Consider the following 13,767-nt stretch of genomic DNA (forward strand, 5'->3'; position numbering starts at 1 on the left):
TGGGTCTTGAGGGAAAGGAGATCAGAAAAAAACAGCCTGAAGCTCATGCTGCCCCTGTGCTATGAGAGATAAAGTCCTTTGTCTCTGACCCAGGAGTCTTGTGTCCTTTGCTAGAATCCATGAAAATGTAACAAGATAGGTAATTACTTAATAAGTAGAGTAAAATCAAATCCCAGGACACAATAGGATTCAAAACCTAAACAGAAACGAGTAAAACTATAGAAGTATCAGAGGAAAATAGAGGGCATTACCTTTATATTCTAGAGCTGGAAAAAAAAACAACAAACCCTTTTAAGAAAGACACAAAATCCAGAAATTATAAAGTAAATTAAAACAAAAGATGTTATAGATAAAAATAAAGACAAGTGCACCTTGATAGAAAATATTTTTAACACATATGAAGATTATAATATAAGAATACCTCCTAAAAATCAAGAAGAGCCTAATAAAAATGGTAAAGCACATAAATAGGCAGGCAATTCACAGAAAAAACATGTGACCAATAAATATGTAAAATGATCCTTACCCTCAGTATTAAAAATAGAAATGCAAATTCAAATGAGAATGAGATCATTTTTCACCCATGAGACTAGAAAAATTAAGACCAAATCTCCAGCATTAGTGAGGGTATGACAATACACTCTTGGTGAGCCTACAAATTGGGGCAGCTTTTTTGGAGAGGAATTTGACTATATCTATAAAAATTACAGTTAAACATTTGAGCTATGGAATCTTTTTTTTTTGTAATCAAAACCTATTGAATTTATTGAATTCTAGCATATAAAATGCAGAGCACAGCTGTTTGGCAGGAGAGGTGGGGGCCTGTCATACTCCGACCTACCCTTGCACTGTGTCCCTCCCCATGTCCTGCAACACACCCAGCTAAGTCAGAACTTTGTGGACATCAGGCTCCAAAACCATTGGCCCAGGGCAGTGTGTGAAATCAGTTACCTTTGTTAGTCAAAGACTGAAATGAAAGCACGCTGTAGGATTTTGCTATGGTATGAGACCTCTCAGTAAAGGGAACCAGTCCCAGATAATCAAATCTTTCCCTCGAGTACCAAGCATATTATTCCCAGATTTATCTCATCACCATGTTTGGAACAAGCAGAGCTGACACTGAGTATGAAAAACTGTTTGAAACAAAGAAAATCTCATCAAAACAAGGTTTCAAAAAGCAGCTGGTGAGCCTGGTGCTTAATCAAGGAAAAAAAAATAAATAAAGCAGACCAAGCAAGAAACACCTGGATCAGGAATATTTGAACAAGCTATGCAAAGAGCAAGATTGAAGAAGTCCTTGCCAATAGCTTAGGTAGGAACTGAAAGAATAAGTCTTTGAAGCATTTTATCTGCAATTTGTACAGAAAATTCAGAATTTATTAAAAAACAAAACAAAACAACTTCAAGTGGATCAAATAAAAGATCATCTGCCTAGATGCTATGACTATCTGAAGACTCATTCGGTGATTCCAGAATCCTCTGAAGGCCTTCCCCACTGCATTCCCTTCTTACAGTTTCGTGAGGAGCCCCTGCTGTAACCACATCACCTTGTTTTACAAAGCCTACACACAAGACTTCTGCTAGGCTTTCCATCATCAAGTTGGGTCCCAGACAACCACGGAGGGAACCGCTCAGGGCTGGAGCAGGAGGCTGAGTTGGGCAGGAGAAGACAGTCAACTACGCCCTGGGGTATTTCCTAGAACAGGTTTTAACTCAACACTAAAATGGTAGGTCACTTGGCATTTCTCACCTGTGAAGAAAATCATAAAATCCGGAGACGTGAGAGTTGAAAGAGTTACCATCACATGTTCCACCTACTTCTATGCTGACCTTTCCCTCTTAGTGACTCAAGGCTACAGAAATGAAGAGATGAAGAGATGATATCAACCATAGGTAACTGGTGTAACTGGTCTGGACTGGGACAGGGCCTGGGCACCAGGATATTTAACCCTCCCCCCAAAGACTTTAATGTGCATCCATCAGAGTGGTCCTGATGACCAAGCAGAATCCAGAACACCTGGTCTCTGGTGCTAAGTACCAAAGGAAAGGTCTGAAATGGCCAATGATCCTGGTGATGAGAAGGTGGCATGGAAGTCATGAGAGCAGCTTCACAGGAGGATCAGGAGCAGAGGGCAAACTGGCAGTGGGGTGGTGGCAGCTGCTGAGCTCAGTGTTATTTGTGATGGAAAGTCCTAGACCTTGTTTGTGAATGCAACAGAAGGCTGGGGTGACAGAGGATGGAGGGTGAAAAGGCCAGGAGAGAATTTAACTTTGTTTTGGTTCTTTAAGAAGAAAAATTTGTAAATATTATTAATCCATAAGAAAAAGACAACCCAACCATTTATGACAACATGGATGGACCTGGAGGGTGTTATGCTAAGTGACATAAGCCAGACAGATGGAGGCAAACACCATACAATCTTAAGTACACAGAATCTAAAAAATGATAAAAACAATGCTCAAAAATAGAACAGACTAGGGGGTGCTGGGAAGGAGGTAGAAGATGCACAAAATGGGTGAAGAGGGTCAAAAGGTACCAACTTTCAATCATAAGATAAATAGGTCACGGGATGTCATGTACAGCATGGTGACTCCAGTTAAGGATACCATATTATATACTTGAAATGTGCCAAGAGAGTAGACCTTAAAAGTTCCCATCACAAATAAAAGTTTTGTAACATAATACATATGGTGATGCCTGTTAACTAAACTTATGATGGTGATCATTTTGCAATATATACAAATATTGAATCATTATGAAGCTAATATGTTATATGCCAGTTATAGCTCAATTGTTTAAAAAAGAAGAGAAACTTGAGCTATTTGCATACAAAGCAGGAAGATCTGGTAGAAAGAGAGTTTGAAAAAACAGCTGAAGGGACAGCCAATTAATCAAAGCCCCGCAGAGACAGGGTAGGGTAGGGTCCAGACTAGAACACAGATGCGATAATTTTCTTTGGTGTGGAAAAACAGGAAAAGACAATGAACTTTTACTTTCTTTCTAATGATCAGTTAATTTATTTATTTGAGAGAAAAAGAGAAAGAGCATGAGCAAGGGTAGGGGCAGAGAGAGGGAAAGAGAATCTCCAGCAGACTTCATCAAGGAGCTCCAAGGAGCTCCACTTGGAGCTTGATCCCATGACTCTGAGATCATGACCTGAGCCAAAAGCAAGAGTCAGATGCCCAACCAGCTGAGCCACCCAGGTGCCCTGGGAATGAGCCTGTATTAAGCATTAATTTTGCTAGAGACCAGGCTAGGTAGTTCCAAAAAATAATTTCATTTCATCTTTCTGGCAAATCTGCCAGGACCCTTGGAACACCGAAGGCTCTGTACCCAGAATTCTGGGGTTTTAAGCTGTTCTGTATTAATGCCATTTCCACATGCAGAACTTCCAAAGGTCCCAGTGATCAAAAAGCCTCCTTAGGGGTCCAACATAATTTATTATGGCAAGAACTATTTATATAAGCAGTTCAACTTTCAAATAAAATGACTGATAAATATCTGTCAAAAATATAAAATGTCAGTGCCTGTATCAACTGTGTCTTCGGGTACCTGAGAGCCATGTTGTGGGCTGCCGTTCCCAGAGCTCTCCTCCCCAGGATGCACAGGGCAAAGGACAGGGTCACTAAAGGAGAGTCCTCATCACTGTCCAGGTTCTTGGAGGGCTGAAAGAGCAAGGATGTTCATTCAACTTTCCCTCAGGTTCCATCATGCACTGTCACAGGATCGCATCCCAGGGGACTTTGTAGGCCAGCCATTTGGTCATTCCGTCTACCAGCATGCCCCAGGGATGGGGAAATCTCTGATCCCTGAAACACTTTCTCTTGTGGTTGGACATGGAAAAATATTGAAATGGAGAAGATACTTTAGAGGAGAAAATAGGCTGACATGTGCCTTGCTGGCCTAATTCTCTGGGATTTTGAATATGGCATTTCATGGGTGAGGATGGGCAGAGCTTATGGTCAAATGAATGCCCACCTGAACACTGTCCAATGCAGAGCAGAGGCATGACTAACAGGGAGGGACGGAGTAGAGGGATCATGTGCAGGGGAGGGTTTTCTGTTCTCCCTAGAACAAGGAGCCCACTGAATTGACCATAAGTCCACAATCAACAACTAAATTAAAGAGGTCATTCAAAGTCAGCTTAAAGAGAGGGGTGGGGGAGATGCAGAAGAAAGAGTCAAATATCTTTTGCAAGAAAAATGAAATGATTTCATGAAGGAAATGAGGGAAGTCGCCATCACGAGGATAGCTAGGGATAGCAATAGATTCTTCCTCAGCCACCTGAAGAGGCCAAGCATGGGTTAAGAAATCAGCACACCTGCTCCTTGGAGAAAGCAGGTTCTGCCGCCTGCTCCTTCTACAACCTGTTTTTAATCACTCACGTAAAGGTCCAGGACTTGGATTAGGGTTGTAAATTGGTTTGTTCCCACAAGTCCTACAATGACACACTTCACCTGAGGAGCTTGTCTTCCACTTGAATCTACTGTCTCCATCAACAGCTTATTAATCCAGTTTTTCAAATCCCCATAAGCAAAGTCAACTGACTCCCTCCATTTGCTTCCCTCCCCATTCTCTTCCCTTTGCTCCTTCTCCTTGCCAACCCTCCTCCTCTTCTTTTTAGAAGCTGTCACTGTCCTCGGTTTCATTTCTAAGAGGCTGCATTCATCTCCAGAAGTGTCTCCAGCACGTGAGCAATATGCACAAGACACACGCAACTGCAGGAGTGGGTTGGACCATCCTGATTGCTAAACAGATTGGCTGCCTGTCCATGATTCAATATTTCCTGTAAATCCTCCACATTTCAGCACAGATATCCTTTGTAAGGAAATCTCAAAAAGCAACTCTAAACAAAGAAGCTTCCAGAGTTTTAGAGCTATGGCAGAGGCTAAAAACTGCACTAGTCCTGAGCCCAGTATAGAGGGAAATATGCCTCCAAGGCTCCTTCACTGGAGACAGGGTATATGAATTCTTCCTTTTAATTTTGTTTAACTGTTAAACATTTATCCAAATACTAATGTTTTCTCTCCTCTATTTTATTATAGTCTACCATGCAATATAAGAAGGAGATGGACTTTATATAAAATGTTCCTTGTTTTTAAAATTTAATTCAACACCTCTGGCCCCCCACCTCCCTGACCTACCTCTTGTCTTTTCCGTGCGCAGTACTGAATCCATTCTAGATAAACATTACAGTAGCTGGCTCGTGTTATCCCCTGGAGACATGGGACGTAGTCATCATCGATGTTAATGTTGAACATCGCAAGGTCACGCTCAATGTAATGCCACTTGGCAAAAGGCTGCAAGGACTTCAGAAGTGATTCATTTTTGATCCAGGAGAGAAGTTTGGGGGACGTTACCAAATAGTATATTATACTCTGCAGAGAGAAAGCAAGATTTTGAGCCCATATAGCCATTCTAAAGACAGAAAGACTTTTTACTTATTACATTTTGTAAAGTAAATCAACTCCAGGGAAGTATGAGACATGAACTCCCCACATGTGGTGTCATTGTATTTTCTGCTGGATTTTTTAAAAAGATTTTTTATTCATTTACTTGAGAGACAGAGAGAGAACAAGCAGGGGAAGGAGCAGAGAGGCAGGTAGAAGCAGGCTCTCTGCTGAGAAGGGAGCCCGACAAGGCGTCAATCCCAGGACCTTGGGATCATGACCTTAGCCGAAAGCAGATGCTTCACCAACTGAGCCACCCAGGCTCCCCTTTGCTGCTTGATTTGATGCAGAGAACTCACTTGGGACATTCTAAAATGTCCTCTCCTAAGGGTCACCACAGGGATGAGGGAAGTGAGAACAGAATGCTAACAGAATGTACCAGAACAGAAGTTCCGTGGTGAGGAAGAATGACAGCGAGCCCAATCCTTTCTGAGAGAGACACACAAAAACACCCTTGGGTTACTGCAGGCTTCTGTGGATGCCAAGTGTGCTGACGCAGCCAAAAGACACTGGGGCAGACCCTCTCCCAGGACCCCAGCCCAGGAATGTTTAATGAACAAAAACTACAAAGTCCTTATGGAAAGAACTTACAATGTAGAATTGTTGAAACACATGCACACACATTCCCAGGTGCCCAGACAGTGGACATCTGCGATGCCTTCAAAAATAACCCGTGTTTTCCCCTCCATCAGACATGCCACTGAGGAATCCCAACTGGCGAAAATACCACCCTCAGGCTTTCTTACTCTGAGTCACAGCTTTATTGAAAGCCATCTCGTAGTCTGCGAAAGAATTCATCCTTCACAAAGGCGAGCTCCTGGCCCGGAGGGGTCCGCGGACAGCCAGAGCGGCCGCGCAGAGCAGCAGCAGGTGCGAGAGGACCAGCACCGTGAGCGCGGGGGCTCGGCCCGTGGCATCTCCCCCGGCATCACCAGGGGCCGGCTTGGTGCCGGGGTAGGGATGCAGGCTCTCGTGCCCTCAAGCCTTAATCCATGGCCTTTCTGAGTAAACACACATCCCTCCCAAGGGAGCAGACCGACGGGAACGCAAAGGGCTGGGCCCGGCCAGGGCTTAGGTGGCTGGCACCCAGGACCCGTGTGGGCCAAGACACCTTTCCAGACGGCCTCCTCCCTCCCTCCTGCCCTTCCTTCCCTTTGGCTGGGACGTGAAATCTGGAGCACCAAGGGCGGAGGTTGCCGAGGAGCGTCTGGTTTCAGGTTATCTGAGGAGTCCGAGCGGGTGAGCGGACGGACACACAGGTCCCTGCCGGGGGCCAAGCAAAGGCGAACGTCTGGCCCGGCTGTTCTCCACTGCTCGGACGGCAGCAGCCCGGCCTCCGGGAAGGCGCACCTGTGGCTCTGCCATGGGGCCTTCCTTCCTTGGGGCATTATTGGGATCTCTATTGGGCTTCACAGCCCACCTGACCCCCAAGCCGGGGAGCGGGTTAGATGACATCCACGGCTCACGAGCTCATTTCTGCCGTGCTGCGCCCAGGACAGCCACGCTTGCCCCCAGAAGTCCCTTCAATGTGAGGAGGAAGGGGCCGCCGGAAGCTGAGAGTGACAGGTGCGAAGGACAGAAGCACCAGGGAAGCCTACTGCCCTGCATTATTTTGAGGTTTAAAAAGGAGAGAATGCGTGTGAAGAACTCAGCACAAGGCCTGGCATGTAGCAGCCCGGGTGAGGTCTGGAGCAGGTGTGAGGCACGGATGACAGGAGGCCAGGAGACAGCAATCTGATGTTCAGAAACATCAATTCTGAACCTGGAGGGTTCAGACAATAGTCTACCTGCTGGCAGGATGATTTAAAGCTCCTGGGAGGGTCGCCTGGGTGGCTCAGCGGCTGGGCGCCTGCCTTCGGCTCCAGTTGTGATCCCGGGGTCCAGGATCGGGTCCCACATCGGGCTCCTCACATGGAGCCTGCTTCTCCCTCTACCTGTGTCTCTGCCTCTCTCTCTCAGTCTGTGTCTCTCATGAATAAATAAATAAATAAATAAATAAATAAATAAATAAATAAATCTATCTTAAAAAAGAAAAAAGTAAAGCTCCTAGGAGGTAGGCACATAAGCAGTTGATCCAAAGTTACAAGCAGAAGTGGATCTCTGACACCGGCCAGAGGCATGGCATCTCCACTGACCGTCACAAAGGCCACAAAGAAACAGGGCCCATGTGAACATCTGGCTCTAGCAAACATCTGGTCTAGTTTTTCCCACTGTGTCCTAATTACGTGTACCAGATAAGAACAACAAACAAAGCTCCAAGGACGTTTACCTTTTCATTCATTTCTAGGGAGGAATAAAAATAAGCCTCTGGACCAATGAAGTCAGAATAGTTAACGAGGACTTTGAATTCCAGAGGTTAAAATGTCCTCCCCAAGGTCTGGCAAAACCTGGCAGCGTCGGCTCCCAAGCACACCCCCCAGCTGGACTCCTGTTCACAGCCCTGCGTGAGCGTGAGGGGAACCCGCTCCTCTGGCCTCCAGAACACACCCACACCCAGTCATCTCCCATTTCCACTTGACTTAGGCAGAAATTCTGTCAAGAGAGACGGAGTCAGTGAACAGTGTGAAATCCTTTAGAATCTGTCAGGATGAAATGGGTACAACACTAAGTAAAACTGCTAAGTAAGGATGGGGCCAGTGAATTGATGACATGGAATCTGATCCATGTTGAAAGCAAGACCTCTTCTGAATTAATTCACCGTATCTGGCTCCTCCAGCAGGGATGCTCCTGGTTCCTCATTTTAATTGTAGATCAGCATCTTCTATCAGACAGCACATTCTAGAAAGGGGCCCTGGCAGGCAGCCCCACATGCCCGGGCTTCCGCTCCCCGTTCTGCAAAGCCAGTGATAAGCACCTCTCCTTTACGAAAGCCTTGGACAGGAACAATGGCAGAAGGGAAGCCAGGCCCTCACCGAAAGCTGATGTCTTCTTGACTGCTCAGAGGGTTTGGAATAGTAATAAATGGAGGGGAGGTGGAGGAGGCACCAGGGAAAACCTCCAGTCATCAGGAAGGAAATGATTTCAAATATATTCATAGAGGGTGGCGGAACTGACCCAGTTTATTAGGAGATAAAAAAAATCCTTTTGTGTAACGGAATTATTCCAAGCTTTTCTTCCTTTTTGATTTTCCTGCCCAATAAAAATCATAATAGTAATGATCAAAAGAATGAAACCGAACTCTTGAAACTTGAAGCAATTCAGCACTACAGAGGTGATTTTGTTCACCAAGTAACCAAGGCCAAAGAAGAAAACACTCATTCGTTTTTACCCGAGAATGTTGCTTCTCCTGTTCTAAGAACCGCTTGGCACTCCTGAAATTTTCTTTAACTAACTCCATGTGGGAATGCGTGCAAGTTCTGGGCTACCCCTCACCAAAGGGTGGGCAAGCCCTGAGTGTGATATTTAGAGAAAGCAGGTGTGAACACTCCCATTGGTGCTGATGTGAATTAACCGGGAGGTGCCATAAGGCCCCATCTGCCCCCAGATCTCAGCTGCTCCTGAGCACTGCTTTGGAATTGAAGAGAATTCTGTTTCTATTGAGCACAAATATGCATGTAGTCGCTCCCAAGACTCACTGTATATTAAATCACTTAGGAAACTAATTTAAAAATACAGGTGCTAGGGTCCCTCTCCTGCCCCATGGAATCAGAATTTCTGGGTGGGACATGCAAACCTATAATTAGCTGGCTTATTCAGGGAGTTTGATGCCATGGGGCTGCCCCCAGCTGGTGAGAAGAGTCCCACCAGGTAATGACCCATTGCACTCTGAGCCTCTCTACCCCATCTGAACTCTCATGTTGGCATCACTCGCCCTTTTTCTTGGAAAACAGAGTTAAAGTTTGTTCTCTCACAAACTAAATATTCCTGGCAAGTTCTGGGGGCAGGGGGTCCTTCAGCCTCTACCATTTGCACAGTATCCTGGCCTTGTTTATCAGATTGCAAATGGTCATTTTAGAAAACATACAGGGGATCAGGAGGCATGTTTCTTGGAGTGACAGAGGAGGAACGTGAATACGATTCACTTATTAGTTCAAGGGAGGGAAGTATCAAAAAGCAGATCCCAGGTAGTGCCCCCAAGGCCTCTGGAAAAGCCAAGAAGATACACACAGAAAAGGTATCTCATCCCTTCTCTCTCTCTTCTGTCTCACTCATGGTGACTTCTTGGCTCTATCACGTGAGGTTGCTTTGGCCCACATGTCTGGCTGGCTCCTGATTCACAGAGATGTGGCTCAGTACTGAACCCCATTCTCAACATGAATGCCTACAGCAGGTCATTCAGACTCTCGCCTCCATCTGAATCTTGTCCACCCAGACTGCATGGCCGGGACCCATTCATCACCTCTGCTCATGCAATCCAATAAAATGCACTGGGCACTTCCATACTCAAGTCATCACACTGAACTCTGGGGACCCAAAAAGGAGCCAGGTGTGTGCAGCTCCTATGCTTAGGGAGTTGCTGGAAGGTGAGTAGAAAAGATCTCAGAGCAAGGCCAGGTGAATGTCGGCATGGGCTGCAGGGCAGCTTGTGAGCAGGTGGAGAGTGAGGAGAGAAGAGCAGGAAGAGGGTGCCTGGCAGGGGAGGGGCAGGGAGTGCGGGAAATGTGTGTGCAAAGAGGAGGGGCAGCAGGGCGGAAACTCTACTGGAAACAATAATGGGTGTTCTAGATGGTTTCCATCTGTGTTCAAGTCTGCCCAGAATGCACTTTCCCCACCCCTCACACCTGGCATGGGAGGGAGCAACGTTCTGGCACCTGGGATACAACAGGGATGCACTGGGGACAGGGAGCCTTCCTAGGGGACCATTGTGCAGGCCCCTGCTCTTCATCTCCTGTGTCCTCTCTTCCATCAGCTTACATCTTGCAATATGATGGTGGGGAAGCCCCTTTAAATGGTGGAGCTGGCAGCTGGAAGGCACCTAGCTAGGACTTTCTGCAACAGACCTACCACCCTAGTCTTCGTTTAGATGTAAGAGAAACACACTTCTCACATGAAGGTACCAGTTCTTTCACGACCCACTGCCAAATCCACTGCCAGTTGGAGCCAACACTGAGTTGGCCGAGGATTGACTCTGTGGGAAAAACTTCTTGTAGTCTAGTTAACAATGGCCCAGGGAACAAACCATGGAGTTATGAGGCAGGAGCTCACCACTCTCTGATTTGCTTTCCAAATCTTCCCCAGTGTATGTAGGGCGGAGCAAAACACCTACAGTTTTGTGTGAGGTATGGATGGAGACGCATCCTTTCAGCACGCATGAGGGTGGTGAGTACGAGTCACTAAATCTGTTTTCAATAGTCTTCACCGGAAAGGGGTTCACAATCATTTCTTGTTGCAACTGCCTTGGGATGTGGTAATTAAGAGTTATTTCACCTTCCAAGTTTTCACAATCTGTCTTCTGTTTCCTGTAAACTTTAGCAGTATCGATGCACACACGGGGCCCTTCTAAGGAGCTATTCCAAATTTCTAAAATCTTCCTTTTCAGTTGGTGGAAACTCCCAAAGTTTCAGGCACCCATGTTATCTTTCTATTTTGTATTTCCTCATTTCTGCTGGACCCCCTCTCTCAGCCTCAGCTGGCAGGGAGTCTGGGATCTCAGGCAGATAAGCATCCTCACTGTTAGTGGCATTAAAATGCAGACCCTGTGAGGGCCGGGATCCAGGGCTCTCACCTATACAAAGTGCTCCCTCAGAACAGGAGCCAGCACAGACTTCCTCAGCCTGGGGCTGCTCCTACCTGTCCCTCCCCCTTTAGAAATTCCTTTGCCCTACTGGCCTCCACACTGTCATTCAAAGCTCACGTTAGTTAAGGAGACTTGACTCCAAACCAGCACATTTTCGGAGGTTGAATACAGGCTGGGCAGACCTGGATACTGAACAATGGGAAAAATTTATTAGTCCCCACACGAATGAGGAAGAAAAGCTGTCATAACTAATCCTAATCAGGACATTTTTGAGTTTTCATTTAAAGCTTAAAAATAACTTGGGTTCTAAAGTAGCATCTAAGTGGCAGAGCATCTAAATCAATACTTCTGACAGGTAAACACGGAGGCCTGGTGATATTTTCAAGACGTTGCAATTTATCATCACGATCCCCACCATGGCTCTGCAGTGTTAGAAGTGAAGAAACAGATCTGGGTAAGAAAAGGAACTGCCGGGATCCCTGGGTGGCGCAGCGGTTTGGCGCCTGCCTTTGGCCCAGGGCGCGATCCTGGAGACCCGGGATCGAATCCCACATCAGGCTCCCGGTGCATGGAGCCTGCTTCTCCCTCCGCCTGTGTCTCTGCGCCCCCCCCCCTCTGTGACTATCATAAATAAATAAAAAATTAAAAAAAAAAAAAGAAAAAGAAAAGGAACTGCCAATTAGTGCCCAGGTTTAGAATGTGACTCAAGGCATGAACTCCAGGCTAAACCAAAGCCCTTGAGGATTTTTCACAAAACCAGTGGTTCCCAAACTTAGCTGGGTCTCAGATTCAGGAGATAAGGAGAAGAATCTAGCTTTCTGCAAAGCTTTTCAGGAGCCCCTTGAGCCAGCCCAAAACGATTACTCAGACAAGTGTCTGGGGCCCCAGAGCAGTGATACCTTGATGTAGTATCGGATGAGGATCCTTCGGAGGTCGAACACCTGCAGCATGGTGGCTGCATTGTTGTCTATGATGCTGTAGCCCTCCAGGATGTACTGTGTTCGTGTGATCTCCCAGGTGAGCCAGCGGAGGTGAAATGCGGCGTTGCAGGACAACAGGTGGGGCAAGTGACCTGGTTTGCAGCAACAACAGCCTCTGTCCTCCTCATCACCTTCCATGATGGCCTCAACCTCTCTCTGTTGGCAGTAGGTTCCTGGCAAAGTGCAAACACAATGGAAGCTATACAAGGGGTCATTGGGTAACCTCTGCTCCGAATGGATTTTCCCCTTGCCTTCATTAGAGAGGAAGAGGCTGAAGAAAGTCTAGGAATCGGGAGAATTGTTTAATTCTTTAACTCCCACAAAGGTCACAATGCTCATCATCATTAATTCTTTTCTTCACTAGTATTCATTCTGACTATCATCTCTTCCCCATTGTGTGTGTGTGTGTGTGTGTGTGTGTGTGTGTGTGTTAGAGGAGACAGACTTTCACGATGCTCATGGACCCCAATGGTTGAATGTGGGATGGTTATACCCTTGAGTTCCCTTTTGTAGAAACCTGCAGGTCCCAGCTGAGCAGATAGGAGGCTAAGGAAAGGTGGCAGGTGGAGATGTCTGAGGCTAAGTAGGTACATGCTGAAGTGTTTTCAAGAAGGGAAGCTCCCTGCTTCTTTCCCTGGAAGAGCTCATTGCCAAACTATAAGGGCACACCATGTGTGCCGCCCTGCCTCACATGCCACCTCACCTTGTGTGACTAGAGCAGGATGTTGGGGGCCTGAGTACATTTCCAAAGGAGTTCATTCCACAAATAGGATAAGATTATGGGTGTCAACCATTTTTAGAAATGAGACAGAATATCTTCTTTAACATCTTTGTCAATGATTTGAAGGGAGACATACACAGTATGCCAATGACACGAGTTACTGGTATCACCCTGAATGCAGAGTTGTGACCTAAAATTATCTCAGCAGACAGGATGGTGGATTGGATATACTGAAATTTAATAGGAATAGATAGAATATCCTGCATCTGGTTTCAAAAAACCAGCCACACAGTTTGTGAATATATAGTAGCATATTTCACAAATACTTCAGTCGTGTCATTGATTGTATGTATGAACCAGAAGTAGGAAAAGGGAAAGATCCTACTTGGGATGGGTTGGGGAACCCTTGGATGTTTTTAGCTCAGGAGAAGTGTGTTCTGATTTATTTTGGAGGAGATCATGCTGGCTGCTGTCCAGAGAATGGACTGTAGAGGAGGCAGGGGTGGGAGCCAGGACATTGGTTATGAGGCTATTAGTTAACACAGATGAGACAGCAGTGATTTGGACAAAGGCCATTGGGGGAGGTACAGAGAAGTGATTAGATTCTGGATCTCTCTAAAGGTGGTCTGATAGGATTTGCAAACCAATTTGGGTATGAGATGTTGAAAAGATGCATGAAGAATGGTGCAAAATATGCTGATCTGAGCAAGGCGAAAAGTGAAATTACCATTCAGAGAAAAGGGCAAGATTGGGCAGATGGGAAGATCAGGAATTTTCTTTTGCATATGTGAGGTTTTAGCTGTTCCTGATTAATCAAGATGGAGATGTCAAGCAGACAGTTGGATTAAGAAATCTGGAGTTCAGGGGAAAGGTTCTGGCAGAGATTCACAACATCTGAGAAAGTTATCAGGATATCAGGGTTATTTAAAGTAATCTGG

At 45.9% G+C, this 13,767-nt stretch overlaps 1 protein-coding gene across 4 annotated transcripts in view; it reads right to left on the reverse strand.

Annotated features, from left to right (window-relative positions):
• PCNX2 (pecanex 2) overlaps positions 1–13,767 on the reverse strand; it is a 300,858-nt gene that overhangs the window by 22,352 nt on the left and 264,739 nt on the right. For all 4 annotated transcript variants that reach the window (XM_041748906.1, XM_041748907.1, XM_041748905.1 and 1 more), the window contains 3 exons: positions 12,028–12,281; positions 5,146–5,379; positions 3,554–3,666 (listed from right to left, as the gene is read on the reverse strand). In XM_041748906.1, coding sequence (XP_041604840.1) covers positions 3,554–3,666; positions 5,146–5,379; positions 12,028–12,281 — 601 coding nt within the window. The remainder of the gene's footprint in view (positions 1–3,553; positions 3,667–5,145; positions 5,380–12,027; positions 12,282–13,767) is intronic.

The sequence above is a fragment of the Vulpes lagopus genome, chromosome 3, assembly GCF_018345385.1.
Source record: "Vulpes lagopus strain Blue_001 chromosome 3, ASM1834538v1, whole genome shotgun sequence".
Taxonomy (NCBI): Eukaryota; Metazoa; Chordata; class Mammalia; order Carnivora; family Canidae; genus Vulpes; species Vulpes lagopus.